Raw genomic sequence first — 15,834 nt, forward strand, 5'->3', positions numbered from 1 at the left:
TGAAGGAAGGAAGAAAGGGGGATGGAGGGAAAGAAGGAAGGAAAGGAGGGAGTGAGGAGGGAAGGAAAGGATGGAGGGAGGAAAGAAGGAAGGAGGGAGGGAGGAAGATGGAAGGAAAGGAGGGAGGAAGGAAAGGAGGAATGGAGGGAGGAAAGAAGGAAAGGAGGGAGTGAGGAGGGAAGGAAAGGATGGAGGGAGGAAACAAGGAGGGAGGGAGGGAGGGAGGGAGGGAGAAAGGAAAAGAGGAAGGAAGGAGGACAGGAAAGAAGGGAGGAAGGAAGGAGGAAATAGGGAAGGAAGGCAGGACGGAGGGAGGAAAAAAGGAGGGAAGAATGAAGGAAGGAAGAAAGGGGGATGGAGGGAAAGAAGGAAGGGCGGAAAGAGAGAAGGAACAGTCAAAACTTTTTTTTGGATTAAAATACATTTACAATCACTATTTTATGATCCAGGAGAACATTTAATAGAATATGAAGAATACAAATGTTTTAATGCTGATTTTTTTTTTTTTTTTTTTTTTTTATAAGCACAGGTCAAACTTCCACATTAGCATATATATAAATGTGTATCAGCTGCACAAATGTTTTTTTTAATACTGTGGGTCACATTAGGACAAGACTTAATAAAATAAATGTGTATATGATGTTTTTACAGCTCTCAAATTTCACCCTGAACAGCATGTAAAGGGTTAAAAGTCCATTAAACTTGTCCAGATACTCTGAGTGAGTGCTGAGCAGTGAATGTGAACACGCTGACGGTGTTTGTGTTGTCCGACAGGCCCGAGACGTGCGCAACAACGAGGTGGTGGCGATCAAGAAGATGTCGTACAGCGGCAAGCAGACCAACGAGGTAACCGACCCCACACTTCCTCCAATGTTTACCGTTTGTCCCTCAGAGTCACGCTTCTCCCAACGTGTGTGAAGTCTGCAGCTGGGCGATATGGGAAGAACCAAATACCTCAATATTGATATTTTATCATAATGCTGTAGAGACGAAGGAAGGAAAGGAGGGAGGGAGGGAGGGAGAAAGGAAAAGAGGAAGGGTGGAAGGAAGGAAAGAAGGACAGGAAATAAGGGAGGGAGGAAGGACGAAAAGGAGGGAGGGAGGAAGGAAGGAAGGGAGGAAGAAGGAAGGAAAGGAGGCAGGAAAGAAGGAGGGGAAGAAGAAAGGAAGGAGGGAGGGAGGGAGAAAAGAAAAGAGGTAGGGTGGAAGGAAAGAAAGAAGGACACAGGAAGGGAGGGAGGAAGGAGGACAGCGGAAAGAAGGGAGGGAGGAAGGATGAAAAGGAGGGAAGGAAGGAAAAGGAGGAAAGAAGGGAGGAAGAAGGAAGGAATGGAGGGAGGAAGGAGGAAAGGAGGAATGGAGGGAGGAAAAAAAGAAGAAAGAAGGAGGGAGGGAGAAAGGAAGGAAGGAAGGAAGGAGGACAGCGGAAAGAAGGGAGGATGGGAGGGAAGAAGGAAGGAGGAAATAGGGAAGGAAGGAAGTCTATAGAGACGACTATCGGTGCTTTCTCACAATATTTACAAAATCAACTTTTTTATTGAACCACTGCAGGAGAGATATACAGTTGAATCCTTACAGTTTTTAATCAATATTAATCCGTGCAGTAGAAAACTCAAGTAGCACTATGTCATGAAAGTAATTTAACCATTTCCTGGTGCTGAGATCATGAGGTGATAGTAGGGCTGCTCGATTATGGAAAAAATCATAATCATGATTATTAAAATGATTTTTTTTAAACTTTAGAAACATGCTGTATTTATTGTCCATTCGGCTTAATTCATTTTCTCTCCCAACATCTTTTTATCTGCCGCTTAACGCAACACACAGCAGAACATGAGCAGAGATGTTAGTGCTGATGATAGTTCACACATCACTTCCTGGTTTATAATAATCAGTAAACTCAGCATCGTCTGACGCAGGCTGGAAACTCTGCACTTTTATTTACAGTTAAAACATTTCGCCGTGTGTTTCAGCTTCTGTCAAACTAACGGAGCCGCAGCAGCTTCCTGTCTGAGCTTTCAAAATAAAACCTTTGTTATTGTGCGCTTCTTACTATCATTAACAAACAAAGTTGGGGCTGTAAATTACGGGAGAAAAGACACAACAGGAGAAACCCGGGAAACGGGAGTGTTTGCAGCTGTACAGTGCTGCATGATGTGGAGCAGGGACGGAAATACACATGCACGGCTTTTTGCAAGAAAATGACAAAAAAAACGTTCCCCCCCGATTTTATTAGTTTTGATATCATTTGGCCCCAAAATCGTAATCACGATCAAATTTCGATTAATTGAGCAGCCTTAGGTGGTAGCCATCTTTGCACCAGAAGCTTTTTGACAGCTGTGAAGCTGATCAGCAACAGTTAGTGTTGTTCCTCACTTATAAGCAGCTGAGAATCATCATTAAGGAGAAGTAAGATGGGATTCTTTCACTTCTTCTAATAAACATTTTTATTTCCTTTCTTTATTTTCACTTTAAGAGATTTTACAAGCTAAATAAAACACATACATGCTGCTGCCTGCGTTTTATTTTATGTAATATAATAACACCTTCCTTTAACAATGAATAACTTAATAACTGTCACTGGTTGAAAGGTGTTAGTGTGGATTTAATTGGAGAAACTGACAGATAACATTATATATTTAATAAGGCACTTTATATGTTAAGCAAATCTCAAAGTGCTACAAAGTAAAAGCATCAATATAAAAGACAGATTTAAAAAAAGATCTAATATAAACATCATAAGATAAGAGTATACAAGTTTTAAGTTGTCTTTTTTAACCCTCCTGTTGCCCTTGAGTCAAGGAAGGAAGGGAGGAAGATGGAAGGGAGAAGGAAGGAAGGAAGGAAAGGAGGGGAGGAAGAAGGAAGGAAAGAAGGGAGGAAAGAAGGGAGGAGTAGGAGGGAGAAAGGAAAAGAGGAAGGAAGGAAAGAAAGACAGAAGGAGGAGGAGGAAAGAAGGAAGGAAGGACGGTGGGAGGGAGGGAGGGACGGAGGAAGGAGGGAAGGAAAGAAAGAGGGAGGAAGGAAGGATGGAGGAAGGAAAGAAGGGAGGGAGGAAGGAGGAAAGAAGGGAGGAGGAAGGAAGGAAGGATGGAGGAAAGAAGGTAGGAGTTGGAGGAGAAAGGAAAAGAGGAAGGAAGGAGAGAAAGACAGAAGGAGGAGGGGAGGGAGGAAGGAAGGATGGTAAGAGGGAGGGAGGGAGGAGGGAAGGAAAGAAAGAGGGAGGAAAGAAGTAAGGAGGAAGGAAAGAGGGATGGAGGAAGGAAAGAAGGGAGGGAGGGAGGAAGGAGGAAAGAAGGGAGGGAGGGAGGAAGGAAGGATGGCGGAAGGAAGAACAGTCAAAACAGACGGGGTCAATTCGCCCTCTGCTGGTCAGCAGATGCACACAAATCGTCTATAACTTGTGATTTTCTTCTCTTTTTTGAGCAGAAATGGCAGGACATCATCAAAGAGGTGAAGTTCCTGCAGAAACTTCGCCACCCGAACACCATCGAGTATCGAGGATGTTACCTGAAGGAGCACACGGCTTGGGTGAGTGTCCTGTTTGTTACATAACGTCTTAAACACGATAAAAACACAGATTAGATGAAATAGAACAATAGATGCTTCTCTGCTTTCTTTTCTCTCTCTTCAGGGTTTGTAAAAATCACTGAGTTCAGTTTCCTTTAAAGCTTAAAACGTCCCATCCTGACAGAAATGTGATATAAATGTCAATAAATTCACACATATAATAATAATAATAATAATAATAATAAATAGTAATAATTGATCATTAATCATTTTCAGTCAATCTTTGATTAACCCTCCTGTTGTCCTCAGGTCAAGGAAGGACAGGAGGTGGGGAGGAAGGAAAGGAAGTAAGGAGGGAGGGAGGGAGGAAAGAAAAGAAGGAAGGAAGGAGGGAGGGAGGAAAGAAAAATTGAAGTAAGGAGGGAGGGACGAAGGAAAGGAGGTTCGAAGGAAGGAAATGAAAGGAGGGAGGAAGGAAGGAAAGGAGGTTGGAAGAAAGGAAGGGAGGAAAGAAAGAAGGGAGGAAAGGAGTAAGGAGGGAGGAAGGAAGGAGGGGTAGGAAGGAAGTATGGAGAGGAGGAAGGGAGGGAGGAAGGAAGGAAAGAAAGAAGGAACATTTAAAAGAGATGAGGTCACTTTGACCGGGAGGACGACAGTAATGAAACCATTAAAGGAATAAAAAGTATATAAATAGTATTAAATGTGACATTAAGAGTCTTTGTTTACATTTGCAGCTGGTGATGGAGTACTGCCTCGGCTCGGCCTCGGACCTCCTCGAAGGTTCGTTACCTCCCATTAATACTTTTAATCTTCAGTTTCTTGTGTGTTTTGTCTTTTTGTTCTTTATATTTTTTGTGTGAATCTTCTTTAATGTTTTTTTTTTTTTTTTTTGCAGTTCACAAAAAGCCGCTCCAGGAAATCGAAATAGCTGCTATAACCCACGGAGCACTGCAGGGATTAGCATATCTTCACTCCCACAACATGATTCACAGGTAAAAACTCTTCAAATCAACCGTATGTTTCACTTGAGCTCCTCTCATCCAACGTCTCTAATATCTCTAATATCTATATTATAATAGCTTTTATTATGTTATATATCAAATGTTTGTTTCATTTTAACGTTTAGAAGTCATTAACCCTCCTGTTGTTTTCGAGGAAAGGAAGGGAGGGAGGGAGGAAGAAGGAAAGGAGGGAGGGAGGGAGGGAGGGAAGAAGGAGGGAAGGGAGGAAGGAAAAAGGAAGGAAAGAGGGAGGGAGGGAGGAAGGAAGGAAAGAGGGAGGAAGGAAAGGAGGAAAGAAGGGAGGGAGGACAGGAAGGAAAGGAAAGAAGGAAGGGAGAAAGGACAGAGGAAAGAAGGAAGTAAGGAGGGAGGGAGGAAAGAAGGAACAGTCAAGACAGATGGGATCAATTTGACCTCCCTTCCATCTTTCCTTTCCTCCCTTCTTTCCTTCCTTCCTTCTTACCTCCGTCCTTCCTTCCTCCCTTTCATTCCTCCCTTCCTTCCTTATTTCCTTCCTTCTTCCTCCCTTCCTTCCTCTATTCCTTCCTTCTTCTTCTTCCTCCCTCCCCTTCCTTCCTCTTTATTTGTGTGTATTTGTGTGTATTTATGTGTATTTGTGTGTATTTGTGTGTGTTTGTAATGGATCTCTGTGCTCGTGTGTTTTCTGCAGGGATGTGAAAGCAGGAAACATCCTGCTGACGGAGCCCGGTCAGGTCAAACTGGGGGACTTTGGCTCGGCCTCCATCGTGGCTCCGGCCAACTCCTTTGTGGGGACTCCGTACTGGTGAGTGATCAAACCAGTAAAAATAAAACCAAACTCTTAAAACCATCCAGATAACAAGATATTCTCACTGGAGCTGTGTGACGTGCAGTGTTGCCACAATTACCTTGAAAAAGTAATCTGATTACTCCTTTAAGAAGTAACTAAGTTAGATTACAAGTTACTTTATTAGTTACATTCAGCAGCTGCTAACAACCCCCCCCCCTTCGTCCCTCCTTCCTTCTTTCCTCCCTCCCCCCCTCCTACCTTCCTTCCTTCCCTTCCTCCTTTCCTTCCTTTCCTTCCCTTCCTCCTTTCCTTCTTTCTTTCGTTCCCTCCTTCCTTCCTCCCTCCTCCCCTTCCTTCTTTCCTCCTTCCTTCTTCCTCCCTTCCTTCCTCCTTTCCTTTCTTCCTCCCTTCCATCCTTCCTTCTTTCCTCCCTCCCTCCTACCTTCCTTTCCTTCCCTTCCTCCTTTCCTTCCTCCCTCCTTTCCTTCCTCCTTCCTTCCTCTTTTCCTTCCTTCTTTCTCCCCTTCCTTCTTTCCTCCTTCCTCCCTTCCATCCTCCCTTCCTTTCCTTCCCTTCCTCCTTTCCTTCTTACCTTCGTTCCCTCCTTCCTTCCTCCCTCCTTTCCTTCCTCCCTTCATTCCTTCCCCTCTCCTTCCTCCCTTCCTCCTTTCCTCCCTTCTTTCTTCCCTCCCTCCTACCTTCCTTCCTTCCTTCCTTCTTTCCTCCGTCCGTCCGTCCTTCCTTCCTTTCCTTCCTCCCTTCCTTTTTTCCTCCTTCCTTCTTCCTCCCTTCCTTCGTCCTTTCCTTCCTCCCTCCCTTCCATCCTCCTTTCCTTCCTTGACTCGAGGACAACAGGAGGGTTAAAGCAGCATTTCCTCTACAACATACCGCTTCAACTCTTCCCCCACTTACTGGTTTTGCACCGAGGTCCAGCTTTTGCTGTTTGGACCTCCTGCAGAAGTCGAGGCCGTGGCTTTGCTCGCAGCTCTCTGCTTAACACCAACCTGGTGGGACTCGCTCTGACTACGCTTGACTGTGCTGTGCTGCGACTGCAAATGTTTCTTCAAATTTGACGTAGTGTTTTTGAAGCTAGATAATACGTTGTCGCCAGCACACAGAATGTACAACAAACCTTAATATTGTCATCTTCAGCTGACACAAACTTAAAATAGAGACTGTATTTCCAGCTAGAAAACAAGCATCTCTGTCCTCCCTCCATTGTTGTTTGTATCGCTGCGTGGTTTTACACGTGAGTTGTCCTCATGCTGAAAACGTGACTTGTCGCATACGTGATGTCACTCCCCGAGACGCAAGAAGAAAACAAAACTATATTTTTTTTACTAAAGAAAAAGACAAAAATACTCGTTACTGAAAAAAGTGGTCAGTGGCATCACTGGTGACGTGACCTAAATCTCATATCTTTATAACTATGTACGACTGTGATTGTGATTTTCTTCTCTTTTTTTTTTTCCTAGGATGGCTCCGGAGGTGATCCTGGCTATGGACGAAGGCCAGTATGACGGCAAAGTGGACGTCTGGTCGCTGGGCATCACCTCCATAGAGCTGGGTGAGAGCTGCAGTCTGACTCACTGAATGAAGGAGGAACATAATACAAGTCTTTATGTTATGTTTATGTCTTCATCTTTTCTTCCCACAGCGGAGAGGAAGCCTCCACTCTTCAATATGAATGCTATGAGTGCCTTATACCACATTGCGCAGAATGAAAGCCCCATCCTTCAGTCCAACCACTGGTGAGAACATCTAGATATTCTACATATGTTCATCTCTTATCTCCATGTGCTTTAGTTTCAATTTAAAAGAGTTAAAATGTAGAAAATAAACGTATGAATAACTTGCACACATTCTTCTTTTGTGGACCCAGCATCAAATTTCTGCTTTTAATCCATTTAGAGAGAATATATTAGAGGATTATGGCAAAAATGTCTAAGTGGTGTAACCATAAAAACTTTTCTTCCTTCCTTCCTTCCTTCCTATTTTCATTCCTTTCTTCCTTCCTTCCTTCCTTTCATTTGTAATCCCTTCCTTCCTTCCTTCCTTCCTTCCTTCCTTCCTTCCTTCCTTCCTTCCATTTTGAATCCCTCCCTTCCTTACTTCCTTTCATTTGTAATCCCTTCCTTCCTTCCTTCTTTCTCCCCTTCCTTCTTTCCTTCCTTCCTTCCCTTTTCCTTTCTTCCTTCCTTCCTTCCTCCCTCCCTCCCTATCTCCCTCCCTTCCTTTCATTTGTAATCCCTTCCTTCCTTCCTTCCTTCCTTCCTTCCTTCCTTCCTTCCTTCCTTTCATTTGTAACCCCTTACTTCCTTCCTTCCTTCTTTCCTTCCTTCCTTCCCTTTTCCTTTCTTCCTTCCTTCCTCCCTCCCTATCTCCCTCCCTTCCTTTCATTTGTAATCCCTTCCTCCCATCCTTCCTTCCTTCCTTCCTTCCTTCCTATCTCCCTCCCTTCCTTCTTTCTTTCCTTCTTTCCTTCCTTCCTTTTTCCTTTCTTCCTTCCTTCCTTCCTTCCTCCCTATCTCCCTCCCTTCCTTCCTTCCTTCCTTCCTTTCATTTGTAATCCCTTCCTCCCTCCCTTCCTTCCTTCCTTCCTTCCTTCCTTCCTATCTCCCTCCCTCCCTTCCTTCTTTCTTTCCTTCTTTCCTTCCTTCCTTTTTCCTTTCTTCCTTCCTTCCTTCCTTCCTTCCTTCCTTCCTTCCTTCCTTCCTTCCTTCCTTCCTCCCTCCCTCTCCTCTTCCTTCCTCTGCTTTTAATCCATGTAGAGAGAATATATTAGAGGATTATGGCAAAAATGTCTAAGTGGTGTAACCATAAAAACTTTGTACCAAATAATTCAACTTGCTTAAAAACAGTAAATAGTCAATAAAACACCATATCAACTAGTTTGGCATGATCTTACATTATAACTTTATATTAAATAAAGGTAATGGAATACAATTGTTCTAAATATTACATTTAACCTGGTAACCATGGAGATCAGGACCTGACTGCTTTACTTCTTTCTTTCTTTCTCCGTTAATCTTTCTTTCTCCTCTTTTTCTTCCTCCTCTTTCTGTCTCCTCTCCTCTTTCTTTCTCCCCTTCCTCTTTTTCTTTTTCCTCTTCTCTTTCTTTCTCCTTTTCCTCTTCTCTTTCTTTCTCCTCTTCCTCCTCTTCCTCTTCTCTTTCTTTCTCCTCTTCCTCTTCTCTTTCTTTTTCCTCTTCTTCTTCTCTTTATTTCTCATCTTCCTCCTCTTCCTCTTCTCTTTCTTTCTCCTTTTCCTCTTCTCTTTCTTTCTCCTCTTCCTCCTCTTCCTCTTCTCTTTCTTTCTCCTTTTCCTCTTCTCTTTCTTTCTCCTCTTCCTCCTCTTCCTCTTCTCTTTCTTTCTCCTCTTCCTCTTCTCTTTCTTTCTCCTCTTCCTCTTCTCTTTCTTTCTCCTCTTCCTCTTCTCTTTGTTTCTCCTAATCCTCTTCTCTTTCTTTCTCCTCTTCCTCTTCTCTTTCTTTTTCCTCTTCTTCTTCTCTTTCTTTCTCCTCTTCCTCTTCTCTTTCTTTCTCCTCTTCCTCTTCTCTTTCTTTCTCCTCTTCCTCCTCTCTTTCTTTCTCCTCTTCCTCCTCTCTTTCTTTCTTTCTCCTCTTCCTCCTCTCTTTCTTTCTCCTCTTCCTCCTCTCTTTCTGTCTCCTCTTCCTCTTCTCTTTCTTTCTCCTCTTCCTCTTCTCTTTCTGTCTCCTCTTCCTCCTCTTTCTTTCTCCTCTTTTTCTTTCTCCTCTTCCTCCTCTTTCTTTCTCCTCTTCCTCTTCTCTTTCTTTGTCCTCTTCCTCCTCTCTTTCTGTCTCATCTTCCTCTTCTCTTTCTTTCTCCTCTTCCTCCTCTCTTTCTTTCTCCTCTTCCTCCTCTCTTTCTGTCTCCTCTTCCTCTTCTCTTTCTTTCTCCTCTTCCTCCTCTTTCTTTCTCCTCTTTTTCTTTCTCCTCTTCCTCCTCTTTCTTTCTCCTCTTTCTGTCTCATCTTCCTCCTCTCTTTCTTTCTCTCACGTTGGATAAAATATGTAATATGTATCATTCTTTTGTGGTTACACCATTTGACATTTTCAGGAGCATTCAGTCTTACTTTTGGTAAAAAAATGGTGCAAATGTCATTTCTAATGATATAAAACCAACAAAAATACTAAATGTACATTTTAACAAACCTGATGCTGCTTTTAAATCTAGTTTAACTGATTTATGAATTCATCATCTTCCCAACACTAACATAATATAAACCTTTTATTTCTCTTCAGGTCTGATTCCTTCCGCAACTTTGTTGACTCTTGCCTACAGAAGATTCCCCAGGACCGGCCTACCTCGGACGTGCTGCTGAATGTGAGAAAACACACACACAAATACACACACACACACATACAAAAACACACACACAAACACACACACAAACACACACACACACACACACACACACAAAAACACACACACAGAGACACACACACAAACACACACACACACAGAGACAGACACACACACACAGAGACGCAAACACACACACACACAGAGACACACACACACACACACACACAGAGACAGACACACACACACACACACACACACAGAGACAGACGCAAACACATACACACACACACAGACACACACACACACACACACACAGAGACACACACACACACAAACACACAGACAGACACAGACACACACACACACACAGAGACACACACACAGAGACACACACACACACACAGACACACACACACACACACAGAGAGACACACACACACACAGAGACACACACACAAACACACACACACACAGAGACACAAACACACACACAGAGACACAAACACACACACACACACACACACACACAGAGACACACACACACACACACAGACAGACACACACACACACAGAGACACAAACACACACACACACACAGAGACACACACACACACACACACACAGAGACACACACACACACACACACATTAAATCATCATTAACTCGTCTCATGGTCACACTCACCCGTCCTCCCTCTGACCCCGCCCCCCCCCCCCAGCATCGCTTCCTGTGCCGTGAGCGCCCGCTGACGGTCGTCATGGATCTGATCGCACGGACCAAGGATGCAGTGAGAGAGCTGGACAACCTGCAGTACCGCAAGATGAAGAAGATCCTCTTCCAGGAGACGCAGCAGAACGGGCCTGTGTCTGAGGGAGGAGAGGACGAGGAGGTGAGGAGGAGGAGGCGGTGTGTGTGTGTGTGTGTGTGTGTGTGTGTGTGTGTGTGTGTTTGCGTCTCTGTGTGTGTGTGTGTGTGTGTGACTGTCCACAGGCAAAAAAAACTCATGGTTACAAAAATACCCAGTATTGTTCTAAGAAAGCAAAAATATATGTAAAAAATTATAATAACTCTGTGTGTGTCGGTGTGTGTGTCTCTGTGTGTTTGTGTCTGTCTCTCTCTCTCTGTGTGTGTGTGTTTGTTTGTGTGTCTCTGTGTGTGTGTGTGTGTCTCTCTCTGTGTCTGTGTGTGTGTGTCTCTCTCTCTCTCTGTGTGTGTGTTTGTTTGTGTGTGTGTGTGTGTCTCTCTCTGTGTCTGTGTGTGTGTCTCTCTCTCTCTCTGTGTGTGTGTTTGTTTGTGTGTCTCTCTGTGTGTGTGTGTGTGTGTCTCTCTCTCTGTGTGTGTGTGTGTGTTTGTGTCTGTCTCTCTCTCTGTGTGTGTGTGTCTCTCTCTCTCTCTCTGTGTGTGTGTTTGTTTGTGTGTCTCTCTGTGTGTGTGTGTGTGTGTCTCAGGAGGTGGAACAGTACCTGCTGAGGACGGGCACAGTGAACAGCATGGAGAGCTCCCAGTCTGTTCCCAGTATGTCGATCTCAGCGAGCTCTCAGAGCAGCTCAGTGAACAGTCTGGCCGACGCCTCCGACGACAGCAGCAGTGAGATGGCCATGATGCAGGAGGGAGAGCACACGGTGACGTCCAACAGCTCCATCATACACAGACCCACGGTACACACACACACACACACACAGCTCCATCATACACAGACCCACGGTACACACACACACACACACACACACACACACACACACACACACACACACAGCTCCATCATACACAGCTCCATCATACACAGACCCACGGTACACACCAGAGCTGTTCACAAGTCATTTTTTACAAGTCCAAGTCAAGTCTCAAGTCTTTGAGGGTCAAGTCCAAGTCAAGTCTCAAGTCTCTGGTCAAGAGTCCGAGTCAAGTCTCAAGTCTCTCTCCAACACTAAATCAAAATCAAATTCTGACCTTAGAGCTGTACAATCCTTCATCCTGATCAGTTAGCCTTGCGAGCACCTGCCCATGTCTGTTTTTGTGGTGTGCTGTCACTGAAGTTTGTATGTAAGTATCTGTTTGTATGTTGAGATGTCCTTTCCTGAAACTGTTACCAAATTTACCTTCAGCTATTACCTTGACCTAGACCTTGATATAGGACAGTATGAAAATGTATCAATTGTAGGTTCACTATAGAGAATCTACTGCAATGTGATGTGAAGAAACATACACTAAGAATTATTTCAATTCCATAACTGTATTTTCTTCAACAAAAAAATAATTATTTTAACAATGTTGTAAAATACAACAAAATGAACAAAACATGAACATCACAGAAACACTGCACTGCAGTTTAACACTGTGGTACAAACACATGTTCATTATTTTTTTCTCCAAGCTGCCTTTTATCTGCTGCTTAACACAACACACAGCAGGGAATGTGTGGGGATATATAAATATAAATAAATAAAATGACCATAGTTAACGCAACGTTGTGTTAATAATTAGTAGTGGCACTAAGCATGATAAGAGTTGCGGTGGTTTCCTGTCTGAGCTTTCAAAATAAAACTTTTGCTATTGTGCGCTTCTTATTATTATTAACAAACAAATTTGGGGCTTGTCAATTACGGGAGAAATGACGGGAGGGCGGCGGGAGATGGTTTCGAAATATGGGAGAACCAGGGAAAAACGGGAGTGTGAAGGCATTGTATCCAAACGTAATGATCTGAGGCACTCCTGCTGAACTTGTCGCACTCGCCATTGTCAATGTCTGATACTGAAGATGCGCGCTTCACACATGGCGCATGCGCGTGGCATGACGTTGGTGTTTACATCTAGCTCAAAGCCAGAGATCATACAAAAAGATGAATGACAGATAAATAATGAGAATAATAATAATAACACGAAATAAAGGTTGTTCGCGAGTCTCGAGCCTCGAGTCGAAGTCAAGTCTGAAGTCTTTTGAGGTCGAGTCCAAGTCGAGTCTGAAGTCACAGTTTAGTGAGACTTAAGTGCAACTCGAGTCCGAGTCGCGAGTCCGAGTCCCCAGCTCTGGTACACACACACACACACACACACACACACACACACACACACACACAGCTCCATCATACACAGACCCACGGTACACACACACACACACACACACACACACACACACAGAGAGAGACACACACACACACACACACACACACACACACACACACACAGAGCTCCATCATCCACGGACCCACGGTACACACACACACACTCACACAGAGACAGACACACACACACACATAGTTAAACCAGACCTAAATCTGAGGCCAATATGGTTTATTCCTTCCTTTCTTTCTTTCTTTCTTTCTTCCTTTCTTTCTTTCTTTCTTTCTTTCTTTCTTGGCTCTCAGTAAACTTCGCTGTAACTTTCAGTTTAATAAAAGTCTGTTTTATGTTTATTTCCTGATGAAATGTTACAGAGCGACTAAAAAAGAACAAAAGGGTTTGAACGTTTCGATCTGACGCAGTTCAAACTGTTCTGAGGAGTCAGTGGAGCTCACTTTGTTTTTCTATGATTTAAAGTCTCTCCTCCTCTTCCTCCTCCTCTTCCTCATCCTCCTCTTCAGGGTCAGGACAACATCTACGATGATCCTTACCAGCCGGAGATGGATCAGCCTCAGGCTCCGTCTGCCGGCCGCCGTCGAGCCTACTACCGGAACCGGGACCACTTCGCCACCATCCGGACCGCCTCTCTGGTGCGTTCGTTCATCACTCACACCTGAAAATGTCTTTAAATTTAGTTTTTGATATTCAAGGTCTAAAATTGTCTTAAAATGTCTGGAATTGTCGGAGTTAAGGTGTTAAATTTGATTTGAGCGTATTTGTTCAGTTTATGTTATTTATCATTATTGTCTAATATTTGTACATAAACCAACCAAACAGCGTATTAATTAAAGTTAAAAATAATAAGCAGTTGGATCTATAATGAAACTAATCATTAGTTACAGTCTTCTATAAATGAGCTCCATTTAACCCACAACAACAGTTAAATCCTGCTTTTACATTATTATGTTTCAGCAATGGTTTTATTTTTTCTTTAACCTTTGTGTCGTCCTCCCGGGTCAAATTGACCCCGTCTGTTTTGACTGTTCCTTCTTTCCTCCCTTCCTTCTTTCCTCTCTCCCTCCCTCATTCCTTCCTTCCTTTCCTTTTCTCCCTTCCTTCCTCCGTCCTTTCCTTCCTTTCCTTCCTTCCCTCCTTCCTCCCTCCTTTCCTTCCTCCTTCCTTTCCTTCCTCCTTCCTTCCTCCCTTCCTTCTTCCTTCCTCCTTCCCTCCTTTCCTTCCTCCCTCCTTCCTTCCTCCTTCCTTCCTTTCTTCCTTCCTCCCTCCCTCCTTTCCTTCCTTCCTCCTTTCCTCCCTCCTTCCCTCCCTCCTTCCTTCCTCCTTTCCTTCCCTTCTTCTTTGTTTCCTTCCTTCCTTGTTTCCTTCCTTCCTTGTTTCCTTCCTCCTTCCTTCCTTCCCTCCTTTCCTTCCTTCTTCTTTCCTCTTCCCTCCTTTCCTTCCTCCCTCCCTCCTTCCTTCCTTCTTTCCTTCCCTTCTTCCTTCTTTCCTCCTCCTTCCTCCCTCCTTCCTTCCTCCTTTCCTTCCTTCCTTGTTTCCTTCCTTCCTTGTTTCCTTCCTCCTTCCTTCCTTCCTCCTTCCCTCCTTTCCTTCCTTCTTCTTTCCTCCTTCCCTCCTTTCCTTCCTCCCTCCCTCCCTTCCTTCCTTGACTCGAGGACAACAGGAGGGTTAAAGAGGTTAAGTCATTCAGTGTGTTCTTACACCCTGAAACATGCGCGTGTCCTCCTGCAGGTGACCCGTCAGATCCAGGAGCACGAGCAGGGCTCGGCGCTGCGGGAGCAGATGTCGGGATACAAGCGCATGAGGCGGCAGCACCAGAAGCAGCTGATGGGGCTGGAGAACAAGCTGAAGGCGGAGATGGACGAGCACCAGCTGAAACTGGACAAGGAGCTGGAGAACCAGAGGAACAGCTTCTCCCACCGAGGCCGACAAGCTGGGCAAGAAGCACCAGGCCATCCTGGAGAAAGAGGTACGAGGCCATAATACTACTAATATTACTTTTACTGCTACTGCTATTACTAATATTACTACTACTGTTATAATACTTTGAGACAGTTTATTAATAATAATTAGGCTTTACACGATCAGGCTTTTTGGGACCGATCACCGATTAGTGAGTTTAAATAAACCGATCACCGATCCGATCACGTGAGGGAGCAATATGTGTATTTAAATAACTTGTTAATTTACTGTTAAACCAGCTAACCCTAACCCACGTGCTGATAGGGAGGAGCGGAGCAGCTCACTCACTGTGTGTGTGTGACGGTGAGCCTCTCCTCTGCTCTCAGACAGTCTGTTCAATGCGGGAATACTACTACTTTATTCCACCTTCCTGTTATTTATAAAAGTTCAAAACACTGAATGGAGGACAGAGTTGCTCCGTCAGAGAGCGGCTATAAGACGATGTTGTGTTAACTGTGGTGGAGTGAGGTAGAGAGGATGAAGAGGGAGGGGAGCGCTGACAGTAAGAAGCCGGTGAATCAGATCAATTACACGTTATTTTCTGATAGTTTCACAGCCGTTACGTTCAACAATGAGTAATAATAACATACACATTAGCCGGTCAACTTACACTGTGCAGACATCCCAACTCTCTTGGAAGTTCGGGGAGTCTCCCGCAGATTGATAGCATCTCCATGACAACCGCAAATGAGACGTAATCTCCTGGAATCTGGGGTGAACGAGCAAGAGCGCTCAGTGTCTGTGTCTGTCTGTGTGTGTCTGTCTGTGTGTGTCTGTGTGTGTCTGTGTGTGTCTGTGTGTGTGTGTGTGTCTATGTGTCTGTCTGTGTGTGTCTGTCTGTGTCTGTGTGGTGTGTGTGTCTATGTGTCTGTGTGTCTGTCTGTCTGTCTGTGTGTGTCTGTCTGTCTGTGTCTGTCTGTGTCTGTGTCTGTGTCTGTGTGTGTGTGTGTCTAAATGCAGCGCGTGTGTGAGAGCAAAGCGTCACTATAACTCTGTGTTGCCGCTGATTAGACCGATCACATCCCCCTGCCCCCGCCCCCGGACAGACAACCAAAAAACGTTATGTCCGTCACATCATGACAGCTGTCGGATTCAAACAAACATGTCGGTGGTGTAGAACTGCTTCGGAGTAAATGAGACAGATAAAACACAAGCCATCTGCAATCTATGCAACGGGAGCATCTGCAA

The 15,834-nt window shown here is 44.4% G+C and overlaps 1 protein-coding gene across 1 annotated transcript in view; it reads left to right on the forward strand.

The window, feature by feature from the left end:
* taok2a (TAO kinase 2a) overlaps window positions 1-15,834 on the forward strand; it is a 32,260-nt gene that overhangs the window by 11,338 nt on the left and 5,088 nt on the right. Inside the window, 13 exon segments of the mRNA XM_062438204.1 lie at window positions 775-846; window positions 3,430-3,531; window positions 4,245-4,290; window positions 4,406-4,502; window positions 5,182-5,295; window positions 6,756-6,847; window positions 6,938-7,031; window positions 9,546-9,627; window positions 10,328-10,498; window positions 11,058-11,267; window positions 13,191-13,319; window positions 14,416-14,601; window positions 14,603-14,653. Of these exon segments, the coding sequence (XP_062294188.1) occupies window positions 775-846; window positions 3,430-3,531; window positions 4,245-4,290; window positions 4,406-4,502; window positions 5,182-5,295; window positions 6,756-6,847; window positions 6,938-7,031; window positions 9,546-9,627; window positions 10,328-10,498; window positions 11,058-11,267; window positions 13,191-13,319; window positions 14,416-14,601; window positions 14,603-14,653 (1,446 nt within the window).

Source organism: Scomber scombrus, chromosome 18, assembly GCF_963691925.1.
Source record: "Scomber scombrus chromosome 18, fScoSco1.1, whole genome shotgun sequence".
NCBI classification, from domain to species: Eukaryota; Metazoa; Chordata; class Actinopteri; order Scombriformes; family Scombridae; genus Scomber; species Scomber scombrus.